Raw genomic sequence first — 16,987 nt, 5'->3', positions numbered from 1 at the left:
CTAATATCTTCCCTCCCCTTGATCCCCTTCCCTGTGCAAATGACTCGTCCTTAATTGGATTTGAAACAAATTATCAACACGATACAGGCTCATTATAACAAGTCAAACCGTACTGAGAGGTAGCCAAAAATTAATTCGCTCGCATTCTTTCCCTGCAGTGCCATTATCCTAAAGTAAGTAGTGTTAACCGTTTGAATGGTTTCCTTCCCTGCGTTTATCTGTTTATTCAAATATTTGCAAATATATTTACATAGGTATGCATTTTCCTTTCCTATTTTTTTTGTGAAAACAGAGTTGTCCTATACATTTCACTCTGTAATTTACATTTTCCATTTAAATTCGAACCGAACTCCAAATCAGTAGATCGAACAAATTCTTTTCAATAGCTGCATTATTCCACCGTATAAATAAGCAGTCATTCATCCAACCACTCCCCAATTTGATGGGTGCTGAGTTGTTTAGTTTTTTTGCTATGACAAGTAAATGCAGCAGTCGGGATCCCTGGTGACGTGGCTTCTATTTCTGTAGGACATGGCCCCCAATATGGGGTGACTAGAATGAAGGGATGGGTATCCAAGTTCAGCAGGCACTGCCAGATCTATTGCTTAAAGTCTCAGTGCCTCCCAGTACCCCCCGGCGCCCTGTTACAGAACTGGCTGGGTTTGTTGATCTGATGGGCAACAAACAGTATCTTGTTTTGAATTGCAGTCTTTAACCTGATATATTTGTGACTTTTGATGGGAAGGTAATAAGATTTCCTACCCCTGTGTGTATTAATTGTAAATTCTAAAAAGCACGTGGGAATTGAAAAAGAAAATTCCCGTCTACGAAGTAACCGGGAGAAGAACCCAAAAAACACCTACGTGCGCTGTATCGTAAGTTACTTATGGGGTTTTGTTTTTTGGTTTTTGGGTTTTTTTTTTGGAAAAAAGGCCTATTTAATACTTGTCAACTTGGGATTTTTACAAGTGAAAATGTGTGAGAAACTGAAAAAAGCATTTTCTGGTTTATTCAAACGGGTTTTCTGTTTCTCCTGCCCTCTCTTGTCTGTTTATCAAGCACTTTTAGATTTTATTTAAGCTTCATAATACTCTTTGTGGGTAAGAGAGGAGAGAGGAGTGCTGCTTTGCAGGTAGGGACACTAGTGCGTGGAGAAGCCATTGTACCCAAGGTGAATAAATCAGCGAAAGACTAGAACTCAGGTCTCCCTGTCCTTTGCTGTAGTTTTTTTCTCTTGCCCCCCCCCCCCCCCAGTTTTGGTCTCCTTCCATGGTTCCCTCATAGGAACCCTCACTGGTTCATTTCTCACTGGCTTCAAGTACTTTGTCCTTCTTCCTAGTCCTGGTTCGTAACACACAGTGGTTCCCTCCATACGTTCAAGGCCCATATGGCAAACTCTGCATGTGTAATTTAGTGGTGGGAACAAAGGGTCTGGTATTACAAAACCTGGGTTTCAGTTTTGACTCCATCATTTTTTGTAAAAATGCAGGTCATCATGACTCCACAAAAGGTTGTGAAGTCCCGATGATAAAGGTAGGCGAAGGGGTATATTTATGACTCCGTAAAGTGCTTTGTGAATGGAGCTAACCACGTGCTGTCACGGCTCCTAGCAGAGGGGGATCCAGAAATGGCCTGCCCTTTGGAGAGCCCTTTTTGTCCTTCCCCAATTAGAGAAGGGTACATGAGAGTTGATAGGTAAGTGCTGAATCGTGGGCTACGGGCCATGCATGGTCTAGGAGATAAGAACAGGGAGAGAGCTGGGGGAGGCAGAGAAGGTGGAGAAACGAGACTTGACATAGCCAACATGGCCGTCATGGAGTCAGTAGAACTGGCGTGTTTTCCCTCTTACTTGGGTGCTTTCTTGAACCCTCCTCTTTCTAGACTGATCACGTCATGTATCATCTGCATCCTGGTGTCCATCTGACCGTAGAGATACCCCAGGGCACATAGAGGTTTCCAGGCCCTGTTCCCAGAGGGAAAGTGAAAAGCACAGTTAAAAGCTGGGGTGCCTGTCTTGAGAATTCAATTTTTAGATGGAAACTAGATGAACTGATGTGATTGAAAACAAGATGGTTGTGGTGGAAATGATGACCATGCAGGTGACTGGTGGCTTTGGCGCGTCTTGGATGCATACACATTATTCACGGAGACCCGCAGCCTGTCTTTTAATGCCAGGTTTGGATATTTGTACATCAGCCGATACAAATACAGATTTCTACCACCATTGATCATCCTTCTGCCTGCTAAAAATTTCATTTATCACGCTTGCATCTTTGTTGCAGAACACTGCTAGTTCATACAATTAAGTGAATATTTTACTGCATTTTATTTTTATAAGATGAGTGAGGACAAAAGCAAATAGGTGGGGGGTGCGTAGAGTCAAAGCAAAGATGGAGATCACTGGTCATGCCGAATGCTTAAACGTAAATTGTTAATGTCAGTTGGGTGCCCAACAAATATGTTGTTCAAGTGTTCTTGGTTGTGAAGAACGGAGTGGGAGATGTAGGGCCATTATAATTGAGCACCCTCCCCCCATATATAAACATATTGTTTGACTTTGGCTCATTCTGTTTCCAAACACGTTTTCAGGAGTGCTTTACGGAAGGAGCTGCTTATAAGTATAAGTATAATGCTCGTTGCTGAGTGTTCTGTAGTTCAGTTATAACCAGCAACCAGCAGATGGCTCTCGGTCACCAGAAATTTGGCCTAGTGGCTAATTCATCTCACTTAGGAGTCTTCAGTTTTCTACACCACCCCTGTGTCTCCCTCTTCTACTCTTCAGAACCCCCGGCAATCAAACACTTAGGGTAAAGAACTGTTCCTTTTGGTTTTATTTTCTCGATTTGGGGCTGCTTGGGTAACCCTTAGGAGAAGCACACCTGGATTTCTGAACTTGGGTTTGGAGGTCAAAACTGACCATGACCTTCTCCAGCTTCCATTTCTGTTCTTCTGTGAACTCTCTTGTCAAGTTTGTAACTTAACATTAATACTTCTTGTTGGGCAGCGTGGTTGGCAGGGAGGAAAGGAAACGTGGGAATGGATAAAACTAGAAAAATATTTGACTGCGGTAGATTTTAGAGATGCCATGGCAAGGGTCTTCTTGGGTGATATGTAAGAGGATATTTTCCTTGTTTGAGTTCTTACCTGTTCTGGCCTCAGACTCAATAAAGATGATGTGTTCAACTTCACAAAAACAATTATTGAGTATTTGCAAAAGGCACAATGTGAGGCCATTTAGGGTCCCCAGAGTATCAGTTCCTATGAGGTCAGATATTGGTCTGTCTTGTTCACTTCCAAGCCCCAAGCTTAGAGCCTGGCTTGACAAAGGTGCTCAGGAAGTACTTGTTGGAAGGGTGGATAGACAGGTGGATGGGGTACAGAAAAACAGGATAGAGTCCTGGCCTAGAGAGGTTGGCCATCTAGCAAACAGGGCCACAGAGAGTAGCAGGAGCAGTTTTACTTTCGTGTTGCTCTTAGGAACTATGTAGAAGTTTGAGAAGATTCTAGAAGGAAATTAAAAAAATTCCTCTTCCGCTAGGTTGTGTCACTTCCCTGAGCCCCTCACGTTTGAAAATCTTTATACCCTGTTTCTGGTCTGTTCACCAATGCTTGGGGAGTTTTTCTGTGAGTCACTGCGGGAATTGTCCCTCTCTTTCTGTTCCCCCTTGTCATTTCCCTCATCCAGACCCCTGTCACCTTCCGCCTGAATTCCACCAGCCTCCTGGCCCCCCTCCCTTCCTGCGGCCTCTCCTCAGCATAATCCAGGCCGCATATTGTTGCCAGATTTTGCCTCCCAAGAATTTATGTCAAAGAATCTATTTCTGATTGAAATTTGAGCCCGTGTGCATCTTTATATTCGTGGAAAGAAACTGCCAAGAAAAGTTCGGAGAAAGGAATTACCCTTTGCATACCGCGGTAGCATTTTCTCATCTTTTTGGACAAGTCGAATTGCAGAGTTTCACAGGCTCTGAATCAGCTCACGGACACCCTAGAAATACCTTCTCCGGTCCTGTTTGCACACCACCCTGTGGTCTGTGAATACTCAAACACTGATACTTTTCTAGACAAAACAGACATTTTATATAGTCATTTGGACATCTTTTCTGAGATACTAAGAACAGCAAAGGAAAGCTACCTCTTGGAATTCACTGCTCTTTCAATATCTGTGTGATGAGAACGCCCTTCCCTACCAGCTCCCAACAAACTTCAGCCCATTTGTCAGCGGAGAAACATGGGTTACCTGCCCCGGCCCTACCCCCAGGTAGTGTCATAATTTCATGCATATCATTTGCTTTTGGGAATAAAAATGAAATATTTTTATATCTTTAGAAGCAACTGTGAAACCTTTTGGTATAAAATCTTTATAAGACAGGTATCCAACCCATTTATTAATGTGTTCATTTCAGAAATTGTATTTGTTAGAGAAATTCCATCCTGAAAGAATATGGAGGAAAAATAACTGGTATATTTAAAAAAAAAAAAAATTTCCAGTCTCTCCTAGCTTCCAGAGCGTAGTGTTTAGCATTTCCCTTCCTTAACTTCCTTCTAGAAGAGAAACACTCCCTCCGTGTCATTCTGGAAGCAGGGTTGAGCTGTACTGTGTTTCAGTAAAAGAATTTTCTTTCTGGTGATACCCTTTTCATCTGCTTCAACATTATTAGTTTCTGCTGCTGGACTCGGAGGCACCCAACAACTGATTAAGTTTTGTTTTTTTTTTTTTTTTTTTTTAATCTCTCAAGATGAAGATGTTAGATACTGCTCTGATTTTGTCTCCCTCTTGCCTAAAGAGCTCAGTGGTTTTCCTGGTTCTGTTGCATAAACATGTACTGAGTGCTTGTTCTTTGGCATGTTGCAAGGCACTGGTTTTTTGGGGGTTTGGGGTTGGGTTTTTTTTTTTTCTTTTTGGCTACGAGGGATATAAACATGACTGTCATGTGGCCTCTTTCCTCGCAGAGCTCATAATTTAGGAAGGGAGACAGATAAGTAAATAACTCACTACAATCCTGCTTGATAAATGCCACGTTGGAGGTTTTGAACAAAGTGCCATGGGAGCGCCCGCGAGTGATTGATTCAGGGGGTGGGGGGGTGGGGAAGGGGATCAGGAAGGACCAAACAGGAGAAGTGACATTTGAGTTGAGCCTTAGGGGATGAATAGAATTTTGCCAGATGGACAAAGGGTGGGGGGTGGGGACCCTCCAGACTCATACAAAAACATGAGAGCGTGAAAGTTTGTGCCTTTGTCTGAGAAGCCGTGAGCGGTTTGTGGGGCTGAAGGAAGAGTAGGGTAGGGATGGGGGTGCCGGGAGACGAAGTGGCAGAGACCCTTGGGGCCACATTGTTGAGTTTAAAGTCGCTGTTGCTTCTAGGGAGCTGCGAAAGTTTTATGGCAGGAGATGTCCCGGCTAGATCTCTGTTTTAGGAGGAGAGTTCTGATCGCAGGGCACAAGGTGATTTGGGCGCAGGTGACCCAGAGCGTGGGGACATGAGGGTCTAAAGCAAGGCAGCACCCGCAGGGGGTGAAAGAAGGGCTGAGACTTGAGCACGGCCCTGAGGGAGGCCTTGGGAATGGATGAGATGGGGGGGGGGCGGGGAGAGCAAAAATCATACAAGGGAGACAGGTTTGGGTGACTTGGGAATCCAGTGTTGCCACTCACCTGAAGAGTGCCTGCGCGTAGGAGAAGAGAGGCTGTGGGGTGAAAGGGTGGGTGTGATTTGGGGTATATTGGGTTTGCAGTGGAATACCCAGTTGGAGGTCCCAAACAAGAAGACCTATGTGCAAGGGGAGCCTGCAGGACAATTTCATAGGTAGAGGTGAAGCTGAAAGTCTCGAGCATGGTGATTTTCAATCAGGATGCGGGGGAGAGAAGACCTGCCTCCCTTGGATTTTGCTGTGTGGGGTTTCAGATTCTGATCCTGCCCTGCTGGGGAGGGGAGCAGCCCCCCCCCCAGCCCCCCCGCGCCCCATTACGAACCCACGGCCATAAGGACCCAAGAGAATGTGTCCTGTTTCACCTGTACCAGGGCAGAAAAAGTACATGGGCACCTGTTAGCTCCTGGGGTTTGGTTTTTTTTTTTTTTTTTTTTAAGATTTTATTTATTTATTAGAACACATGCAGGGGGAGCTGCAGGCAGAGGGAGAAGCAGGCTCCCTGTTGAGCAAGGAGCCAGAGGTGAGACTCGCTCCCAGGACCGTGGGATCATGACCCGAGCTGAAGGCAGGTGCTTCACCGACTGAGGCCCCCAAGCTCTCTTGCTGGCTCCTGTTCGGACAGCCTGCAGCCACAGGAGCAGAGAGCATTGCCCAGAGAGAGATCAGATGGGAGGAAGAGACCATCTGAATGGAATTGCTGAGGAGCACGACTGTTTAAGGGGCAGGTGGAGGAAGAGGGCCTTGCAAATCACAGAGAAGAGACTGCCCGTGGGGGAGAGTAGCCTGGAGGAAGCCAAGGGAGGAGAGGCTGGGTCATGGATAAGGGCTACTGTCAAGGGCTATGGTCGCCATGACATATGAGGACTGGACAAGGGGCAGAGCGGCAACAGGGGACATTCAGGCCATAAGGAGACCACAGGGAAGGAGGAAGAGTTTTGTAGAGCGACCGGGCAGCCTTAGACGGCAGCAGAAGTCAGGCTGGTGAGCATAGTTCCTTCTTTAGGGAAACTTGGCTGTGAACCGGAGGATTTCTAGGATGAGAAACAACGAGCGTGCGAAAATGAGAAGGCTCTGCAGGAGTGAGGATGGAGGGGATGAGGAGAGCAGATGCAGGCACGCCCCGGGATTAAGGCTGTTAGACCCAGCCCTCCAGCTTCCACCCTCTCCACTCTTATCCCGGGCCCCTGTATGGCTCACAGCCCCTGCCCCAGAGACCTCATCCACGTGTGTGTCCTTTCCCGCCCTCCCCATACCGCTAACCCTTACCCACTGTGCAAGGTTCTGTCGAGTCTCTCTACCTTCATGAGGCCTCTCCTGAGGTGGTGGAGAGACAGCGCCTTGGGTCGAGCGTGAAGGCGGGGGTTCACCTGGGTGGCTCAGTCGGTGAAGCGTCTGTCTTTGGCTCAGGTCATGATCTTATGGTCCTGGGATGGAGTCCTGCATCAGGCTCCCTGTTCAGCAGGGAGACTGCTTCTCCCTCTCCCTCTCCCTCTGACCCTCCTCCCTGCTTGTGTTCTTTTTCTCTCTGTGTCTCAAATAAGTAAAATCTTAAAAAGAAAAAAAAAAGTGCGAAAAGGTGGGTGTCATCTATAGCTCTGCCACTAAGTGTGTGACCTCCAGAAAGTCACGTGGTATCTCTTTTCCTTGGTTTTCTGGTCCGTAATACCTGCTCTGACTTACACACAGACTTATGTACCGTATGAATGAGATATGCCTCTGAAATGCCTCTGAAATCACACACAACACGGCACGATGGTGTGACACTACCATTTCCTGACTCCGTGGACTGATTTCATTCATTCAGGCCTGGTTTCCGCTGGATAAGCTAATTCCCTCAACTTTGTTTTTTCCTTCAGTGCCTGTTTCACCGAGCACGGAGGAGCAAGACAGTCCCTACCCCAGGGAGCTTCTAGTCTGGTGTGGGAGGCAGGAAATAAATAATTACATCCTATCTAATGGCTAGTTGTTGAAATGCTATAGAGAAAAATAATGCAAAAGGAGGAGGCGGGCTGAGGATTTACAGGGAAGGGTACTATTTTATTTTATTTTATTTTTTAAGATTTTATTTATTTATTTGACAGAGAGAGAGATCACAAGCAGGCGGGGATGGGGGGAAGCAGGCTCCCTGCTGAGCAGAGAGCCCCATGTGGGGTTCAATCCCAGGACCTGAGATCATGACCTGAGGTGAAGGCAGAGGCTTTAACCAACTGAGCCACCTAGGTGCCCCTATTTTATTTTATTTTTAAAGATTTATTTCTTTGAGAGAGAGAGAACGGGGCAGAGGGAGAGCGAGACTCTCAAGCAGACTCTCTGCTGAGCTCGGAGCCCGACTTGGGACTCGATCCCATGACCCTGAGATCATGACCTGAGCCTAAACCAGGAGTCAGATACTTAACTGACTGAGGCAGCCCAGAGATAAGAGTAGTCAGGGGACATCCTGAGGAGATGATACCTCAGCAGAGGAGAATAAAGTGAGGGGGCAAGGCTACGGGGCCATCTGGGGCACAGCAGATGCAAAGAACCTGAGATGAGAATGCATGCACTGTGTTCTAGAAACAGTAAGGAGGCTAGTGTGGCTTGTAGGTTCTAGTACAGGTGTTGCATTTTATGCCGACGGTGATACTAGATTGTGGAGGGTAGAAGCAGAAGCAGGAGACAGGAACGGACATGGAGTAGAAGCAATAGCATGAGAAGAAATGGTCAGACCTTAGATATATTCTGATGGGTTTGCTAATGCAATAGATGCTGGGGGTTATAAGTCAAAGTTGATGCCAAGATTTCGATCCTGAGCCAATGGGTCAGTAGTGTTCTTGAATTCAAATTGGGAAAATGGGGGGACAGAATAGGTTTTTGTGGAGGAAAATTTTCCCCCCTCTTCCTGCTCTTATTTATGCAATTTAGTGCTTCATGAGAGAGAATTTAAGTACAGATCTTCAAGATCATCTAATTCAGTGATTTCCGATAGAAAGTCATCTGCTGCAGGATTATAAAAAACACCTGCCTCCCTCTTCTCAAAGTGAGTCTTTACCTAGTAATGAAGGTGTCCTCTTCCTCCAGGGTTGGGCCAGAAAGCAGGTTGGAAATGACCTACTTCGTTTGCTTGTTCTGTGGGTGAGAAGAACAGAGCTGAAGAGGTCGTTGGAATGGCCAGGGATACGAGGCTAGCTGTGATACTCTTCTGGTTAATGAAATTATGTTGCATTTGGTTAGTTTCTGTTTTCAGTTCAATGGTAAACTCCTTGAAAGCAGGAATCATGTCTTAAAGTCATTCATATTTTCCTTCTTGCCTCAGAGAATGCTGAGTAATAACAGGTATCATTCCAAGTATTAACTTGAACATAAAACCTCACGAAAAGAAAAGTCTTCCGCAAACATTGATGCCTGTGATCTTACCTGTGCCCGCAGTTAAAGACGTATCCATTGCCAAGTTTCCCACTGGAGTTGGGGCATCAACCAGGTATATGCACCAAGGGCAGAGACAGACAAAGTTCAGCCTTGAACTTCCAAACTTGGAAACTTTCCAAACTTCCAATGCTTTGGAATCAGATAACCAAGGAGAGATGTGTTAGGGAAGAATGGTGGCGTTGGTCTACTTTGGCCAGTCACACACTGCTTACTACTGCTTTTATATGGAACTATGTGAGAGTGAGGCCAGAGCCGTTTTGTAAGTGCTTAGGGCCTTTGTGGGTCTGCCTTCCCATATGTCTGCTGGGCTCCTGTGTGTTTGATGTTAATATTAAGCAGTGCCCATGCGGCCCCGTGTTCTCTCATATGCATTAAATACGGATGTATATGTAAAGGCCATAGTTCTCATTTGTTTTTGAGATTGCTCAATCCGTTTGATTACATCTGTTCTGTTTTCTCCTTTAATCATTTGTAAAAACGAGTTCTCAATGTGGCAAGAGCCACCTGCTTGACATTCCAGCGATAACTTTGGAGGAACGATGTCCACTGTCCACGCAGGTGCAGTGTACTCATTTGAGTGGGTGGCTGCTCGGAGCTGGTGACAGACAGCACGCTGCTGAGGTCACTGTCTGAGCCTCTAACCCACTGCATTGGTCCTAGCACTTGTTTCCATACACAGCCTCCCATAGGAGTCCTATTTTGATTGCTTCCTGGCCTTTCGGCTAAGGTCAAGGGTAGGAGTCCTATTTTGAGCCAGAGTGGTGTTTGCAAGGAGATGGTAGAGTCAAAGAACACTTTGTAAACTCCCTCTTCCTTCCCCTTCTCCGATGCTTTCTTCCCCATCTTCAGAGTTAGATGAGCCTGAATCAGATTATTCTAGGGACAGATCCGGCATCTTGAAGTCTTAGATCCTTGAGGCCCTCTGGTAAAGGAAGGCCTTACAGCAGTGCCTGCCATTTTGACAAGATGGAAGCAAACTGTGCTTCTCTTTGGCATGTCTGTGTCCTTGAGTAGAGGGCAGCCCTGTGCTTAAAATCTGAATCCAAGGAAGTTCAAAGTTTTCTTCTTGCCTGGGTTTGTTTCTCAATCTGTAGCATCTTCTATAGGTTGCAGAGTGCTCGACTGAAAATGAAGTTGGTACAGCCCTTCGTGCTTAGTGTGCGCAGTGTCCCGTATGCATGGTATTTGCCCTGGCCGTGCAGTGCGTTCAGCAAGGGAACGAGACTAGTTACCATTGGTTGAATAACTTATCTTCCAAGGACCACACTGAAGGCTTTCCACACATTTCCCTCCTGGGCTCCCTCCTACCTGCCACCACCAGAAAGGAAGGAACTCCTATAACAAAAAAGCGTACACTGTCAGTGCAGAGATTTTGGCCTGTTTCTCCTATATTCTGTTTTGTTCTCATTCCCTTGAATGAGAATGCCTAGCACATACTAAGTCTCGAATTAAATGTTTGTTGGGTAAATGGATTATTTTATTTCCTCCCCGGCAGCCCTTGGTGGTAGGATTGGCTGTCCAGATTTGCTGGTAGGGGGTAGGGCCCGGATTTGAACCTGTGTCAACAGCTGCTCACTTTGGGTTGGGGCGGGGGATCGAGTCCCGCCAAGGGTGACTTCCGGTTCCTGCTGTCAGCTAGTAGATGTGAGGCTCACCTACATAAAAGGTTCAGCAATGGGGTAGCACTTATTTCCAGGCAACACAAGAACTGTGCAAAGTGCTAGAGGAGTCATGAGTAGGGGAGAGGTGAGTGAATCGTGCACACCGTCTGGAGCTGTGCTCACTGCATGTGCTTGCTACGTGTCACCCCCGTTGTGACCACGACTATGATAATGTCACCATCATTTTTTATGACTCCTATGAACCAGTCTCCCAAAGGAGTGACTGTTCATTTGTGGCTTGAAATGGCCAGAGACGGTTTCATGAACAAGGTGGTCATTGAGGAATGTGGGCAGGTGCGGACAGGAAGGGAAATACTGGAGATGAAAATCCTATAAACCGAGGCTGAGAATGTGTGTGTTTCCTGTTCCTTGGACAGCAAGGACGCCACTCTGCCTGGCGCAGAAGGGGTATGTGGGCTACTAGGGCGACTAAAGATTAAGACTGATAATTCAGAATTTGTTTATTATGGCATGAGTGCTACATTGTGTCTGTGAGATCGGATTTGAAACCCTGTATCTGTTTCTTTCTTACGCAACCCAACCCTCTTTAATAAGAAATGCCGTGGTCATTTTTAAATGCTGCAATCTGTGGTTGCAACATTGTATCTTGTTGAGAAATAGTATTTGTGCCTTTGGTGTCACGTAGCCTATGAGACAGATAATGAAGAGGCCACTTCTGTTTGGCCTCATGTTTATGAAATTTAAGACCCTCATTTATGATTATTGACTCAAATATATCTTGGAAGATTAGTAAAGCTATTATATGCTGCTGTAGTCTCCTTAACAGGCTGTAATTCCCGGGGGACCAGGCCTGTGCCTCATTCATCCTCAAACCTCTTCCAGCACTGAACACAGTTGCTGGCATAAACTAAGGATGCAATAAATTGTGGTTGAATTGAATTTGCAAAGCATGTGAGGCTGGCCACCTCTGCGCTTGCGGGAGTAATTTGCAGCAGAGCTATATTTTTTGACTTATGTAACGCATTTCATCTTGTTCCAGGTCCAGCCTGATGACTGGAGGGGCTAAGCGAGGAGTCCCCAACCCTTGGCTCTTTGAGGAGCCAGAGGAAACCAGAGGTTTGGGTTTTGATGAACTCCGGCAACAGCAGCAGAAAATTATCCAAGGTATTGAACACTGCAAGAGGGCAGGCCCAGAGACCTTGTCAGAATTTTACTACCTTCTCGAATGTTCCTTACCACCATTGAAGGTCACGGGGAAAGCTGTTGGTCTTCGAAAGCTCTTGGTGATATCCTGAGGCATAGACAGATGGTGTCGTCCACCAGGGAGCCCATGGAAGTAATGATTTCCACTGGGAGGGAGAGCGCTCCCAGAGCTCTGAGTCTCGTAAACCCGGGCGAATCTGATGTACGCGCCTCCCTCCCTTCACTCCATGATGGGACTCATTCTCCAAACACAACACTCCCCTCTTTTTCTTCTACAAAATAAGTCCATTTAGCTCTTACCTTCAAGTTCATCTTGTCCAGTGGCTTTTAAGCCTAATTGTTTCTTCTGCATTTTTAAATTTCACAAGTAATGCATGATTGTTATGGAAAGTTAAAACAATACAGGGATATGTAATGTGGAGCGCTTCTCTTATTGGTCCTCTAATCTCAGACTGTAAACAGATCAATATATCTGTCCTCAGGCTTTTTTCCTACACACACATACACATAGAAGCACACATACTTTTATGTCAGTGAAATCATGATATAGGGTAATGCCATAGCTTTGACATTTTTGTTTAATGTGTGTCATAGACATTTTTCACGTGCCTGTTTTTGTACATGGTTTTTGTGTATTATGGGTATGTCTTTCTTTCTAATACCTTTTCAGAACAGTTTTACTGAGATATACTTGACATGTCATAAACAGCACATACTTAAAAATGTACGATTCAAGAAGTTTTGAGAAATGTATGACACTACTTGTGTCCTGTATGTTTTGTATCAGATTTACAACTAAGTATTTCACATTTTTTATTCTCTTCTTAATGGCATTTTAAAATTTCTACTAATGATTGTTGCTAATGTGTAAAAGTACAACTGATTTGTGTATATTGATCTTGGATCATGCAGCCTTGTTAAACTCAGTAATTTGTTCAGAGCTTTTTCATAAAGTCTGTAGGACTCTCTTTTTTCTTTCTTTTTAGAGCAGTTTTCAGTACACAGGAAAATGTACTGGAAGGTTCTTTTGCATATGAGTGTCCATTTGTTCCCACACCATTTGTCGAAAAGACCGTGTTTCTCTACTGCCTTTGCCTTTGCTGCTTTGTCAGAGATCATTATGATATTTCTGTGGGTCCATTTCTGGGCAGTCTGTTCTGTTCTGTTGATCTGTTCTTTCATCTGTAGCACAGTGTCTTAAATACTGTAGCTTTAGGATAACTCTTTTTTTTCTAAGATTTTATTTATTTATTTGACAGAGAGAGAGGCAGCAAGAGAGGTAACACAAGCAAGGGGAATGGGAGAGGGAGAAGCAGGTTTCCACTGAGTGGGGGAGCCCGATGCGGATCTTGGGATCGAGCCCCACATTGGGCTCTCTGCTCAGTGGGGAGCCTGCTTTCCTCTCTCTCTCTCTGCCTGCCTCTCTACCTACTGTGATCTCTGTCTTTCAAATAAACAAATAAAATCTAAAAAAAAAAATTGCATTCGATTTATTGCAACAAATAAAATCTAAAAAAAAATTGCGTTAGATGTATAAAGTTGGGGGGGGTTGGGTCTTTCTGTCCACATACATGGAATATCTCTCTTTTAGTTCTTTTTTTTTTTTTTGAAGGTTTTATTTATTTAACAGAGAGAGAAATCACAAGTAGGCAGAAGCAGGCAGAGAGAGAGGGGGAAGCAGGCTACTCGCTGAGCAGAGCGCCCAATGTGGGGCTCGATCCCATGACCCTGAGATCATGATCCGAGCTGAAGGCAGAGGCTCTAACCCACTGAGCCACCCAGGTGCCCCTTAGTTCTTTTTTGATTCCATTCACCAGTTTATAGTTTTTCTCATAGAGATCTTATACTTATTTGGTTAGATTAGACCGAAGTACTTCATTGTGAGGGATGCTGAAATAAATGGTATTGTGTTTTTAATTTCAAATTCCACCCATTCGTTGCTGGTTTATAATGAAGTGAACGACTTTCGTATATTAACTTTGTATCCTGCAACCTTGCTATAATTGCTTTTTAGTTTGAGGAGATTTTTTTCATTCTTTTGGATCTTTTCCGTTACATGATCCTATCATCTCTAAACAAAGTTTTATTTCTTTCTTCCCAGTTTGTACATATTTTTTTTGTCTTGTCTTGTCTCATCTGGTTGCATGAGCTAGAACTTCCATACAATGTTGAAAAGGAGTGTTGGGAGAGGACATCCTTTCCTTGTACCTGATCCTAGTGGAAAAGCGTCAGTTTCACACCATCAAGTGTGATGTTAGTTCTGGGAATTTCATAGGTATTCTTTATCAAGTTGAGGAAATTCTCCTTTATTCCTAGTTTACTGAGAGTTTTTAATCATGAATGAATGTTGGATTTTGTTAAGTGCTTTTTCTGCGTCTAGTGATACGATCATATGGATTTTCTTTTTTAGCCCGTGAATATGATGGATTACATTAATTGGCTTTTGAATGTTGAACGAGGCATGCATACCTAGGATAAAGCTCACTGACTGTGGTATATTATACATCATTGGATTTGATTTGCCAATTTTTTTGAGAATTCTTTTTATCTATTAGAGTGATACTGGTCTGTGTTTTTCTTTTCTTTAATGTCTTTGTCTAGTTTGGTATTAGGACAATGGTGGCCTCAGAAAGTGACTTAGGAATTATCCTCTTTGCTTCTGTTCTCTGGAAGAGATTGTAGAGAATTGGTGTAATTTCTACCTTTGCTGCTTGGTAGAATTCACCAGTGAACCCATTTGGGCCTGGTGTTTTCTGTTTTGGGAGTTTATTGTTAATTCAGTTTCTTTAATAGATACAGACCTATTCAGATTGTCAGTTTCTTCTTGTGTGAATGTTGGCAGCTTTTGTCTTTCTAGGAGTTAGGCCTTATCATGTAGGTAATCAAATTTGTGGGCATAAAGTTGTCCATAATATTTCTTTATTATCTTTTCAGTATCCATTAGAGCTGTAGTGATGTGCACGTTTTAAATTTCTGATTAGTAATTTGTGTTCTCTCTCTCTTTTTTTTAGTTAGCTTTGTTAGAAGCTTACTGATTTTATTGATCTTTCTGGTTTCATTGATTTTACTCTGTTGATTTCTTATTTAAATTTCATTGACTTACTATTTCTTCTGCTTACTTTGGATTTAATTTTCTTTTTTTTTTTTAAGATTTTATTTATTTGAGAGAGAGAAAGAATGAGAGAGAGAGAGCATGAGAAGGTGGAGGGTCAGAGAGAGAAGCAGACTCCCTGCTGAGCAGGGAGCCCGATGCGCAACTCAATTCCAGGACTCCAGGATCATGACCTGAGCCGAAGGCAATTGCTTACCACCCAGGTGCCCCTACTTTGCTCTTTTTTTAAAAAAAAGATTTTATTTATTTAAAGAGAGAGAGGGGCACCTGGGTGGCTGAGTTGTTAAGTGTCTGCCTTCGGCTCAGGTCATGATCTCGTGGTCCTGGGATGGAGCCCCACTTTGGGCTCCCTGGTCAGCAGGAAGCATGCTTCTCCCTCTCCCACTTCCCTTGCTTGTGTTCCCTCTCTCGCTGTGTCTTTCTCTGTCAAATAAATAAATAAAATCTTTAAAAAAAGAGAGAGAGAGAGAGAGTGAGAGAGAGCACAAATGGGGAGGAGGAGAAGCTGGCTCCCGGTGAGCAGGGAGCCTGACGCGGGGCCGGATCCCAGGACCCTGGGATCATGACCTGAGCCGAAGGCAGACATTCAACAGACTGAGCCATGCAGGCGCCCCTAATTTGCTCTTTTTCTGGTTTTCTGAAGTGTGGGAAGACTCTTGATCTTAGATCTCTCTTTTTTTCCTAACATAAATATTCAGTGCTATAACTTTCCCTCTGTGTACTGCTTTTGCCAAATCTGGTGAATTTAGCTTTATTTTCATTTTCATTTACTTCAAAGTATTTGGAAAGTTCCCTTGAGATTTCTTTTTGATCATGTGTTATTTAGAAGTGTGTTGTTTAATCTCCATGTATTGGGGTGTTTTGTAGTTATCTTTCTGTTACTGATTTCTAATTTCATTCCATTGTAGTTTGGGAGCAGACATTGTATGATTTCTATTTTTAAAAAATTTGTTAATGTACGTTTTGTGGTCCAGAATGTGGATTATCTTGGGTGAATGTTCCATGTAAGCTTGAGAAGTGCATGTATTCTGCTTTTGTTGGATGACATAGTTTATAGATGTGCCTTATATCCAGTTGATTGATGGTGGAGAGTTCAACTTACTGATTTTTCTGCCTACTGGATCTATTTCTGATAGAGTGATGTTCTATCTCAACTCTAATAATGGGTTTATCTATTTCTCCTTGCAGTTCTATCAGTTTTTGCCCCATGTAGTTTGATACTCTTTTGTTTAGGCATGTACACATTAAAGATGGCTGTGTCTTCTGGGAATCAGCCCTCTTCTCTGTAGATGATGATTGTCTTTGTCCCTGATAATTACTTGCTTTGAGGTCTGCTCTGTCTGAAATTAGTATAGCTACTCCTGTTTTCTTTTGATTAGTGTTAGTACAATTTGTCTTTCTCCATCCATTTACTGTTAATCTATATGTGCCTTTATATTTAAAGTGGGGCTCTTGTAGACAATATGTAGTTGACTCTTGTTTTCTTGATCCACTCTGACATTCTTTTAATGATTGTGGTTTTACTTATTAATTTCAATTTGGATGCCTTTTATTTCTTTTTCTTGCCTTATTGCACTTGCTACAATCTCCAATACAATGTCGACAAGAAATTGTAAGAGCAGGCGTCCTTGCTTTGTTTCTAATCTTAGCCAGGGAACATTCATTTGGAAGCCAGGTGTGAATTTTTCTTTTGTTTGGTAGTAGATATTTTTGTATTTCCAGAAGTTTTCTTGGGATTCGGGGGGGAGGGGCGGTGCAGTTATTTGAGTATTATTTTGTCAGGTGGACCAGAACGGTGTTTTTTTTTAGGGAAGTCAGCAAACCATGATGTGTGGGCCACGTCTCATCACCACCTGTTTTTGTAACAGGCTGTAGGCTTAAAAACAGTTCTTCCATTTTTAAGTGGCTGAAAAATAGAAGATGATTTCATGACTTGTAGAAATTGTATACAATTCAAATGAACTTTTGTGGGAGCACAGCCCTGCTCACTTACTT

At 43.8% G+C, this 16,987-nt stretch overlaps 1 protein-coding gene across 9 annotated transcripts in view; it reads left to right on the top strand.

Moving 5' to 3' along the window:
- The window catches only part of STX8 (syntaxin 8), a 243,525-nt gene that overhangs the window by 34,185 nt on the left and 192,353 nt on the right, over window positions 1-16,987 (top strand). For all 9 annotated transcript variants that reach the window (XR_006607668.1, XM_045083381.1, XM_004760175.3 and 6 more), the window contains one exon: window positions 11,717-11,841. Coding sequence is in view for 8 of the 9 variants with exons in the window: in XM_045083381.1 (XP_044939316.1) it covers window positions 11,717-11,841 (125 nt within the window). In the remaining variant the exon portion in view is untranslated. The remainder of the gene's footprint in view (window positions 1-11,716; window positions 11,842-16,987) is intronic.

This window comes from Mustela putorius, unplaced genomic scaffold (genome assembly GCF_011764305.1).
Source record: "Mustela putorius furo isolate JIRA1106 unplaced genomic scaffold, ASM1176430v1.1 tig00000695_pilon_pilon_pilon, whole genome shotgun sequence".
NCBI lineage: Eukaryota > Metazoa > Chordata > Mammalia > Carnivora > Mustelidae > Mustela > Mustela putorius.
Note: the sequence above shows the minus strand (reverse complement) of the source record. Positions and strands in the feature narration are given on the sequence as shown.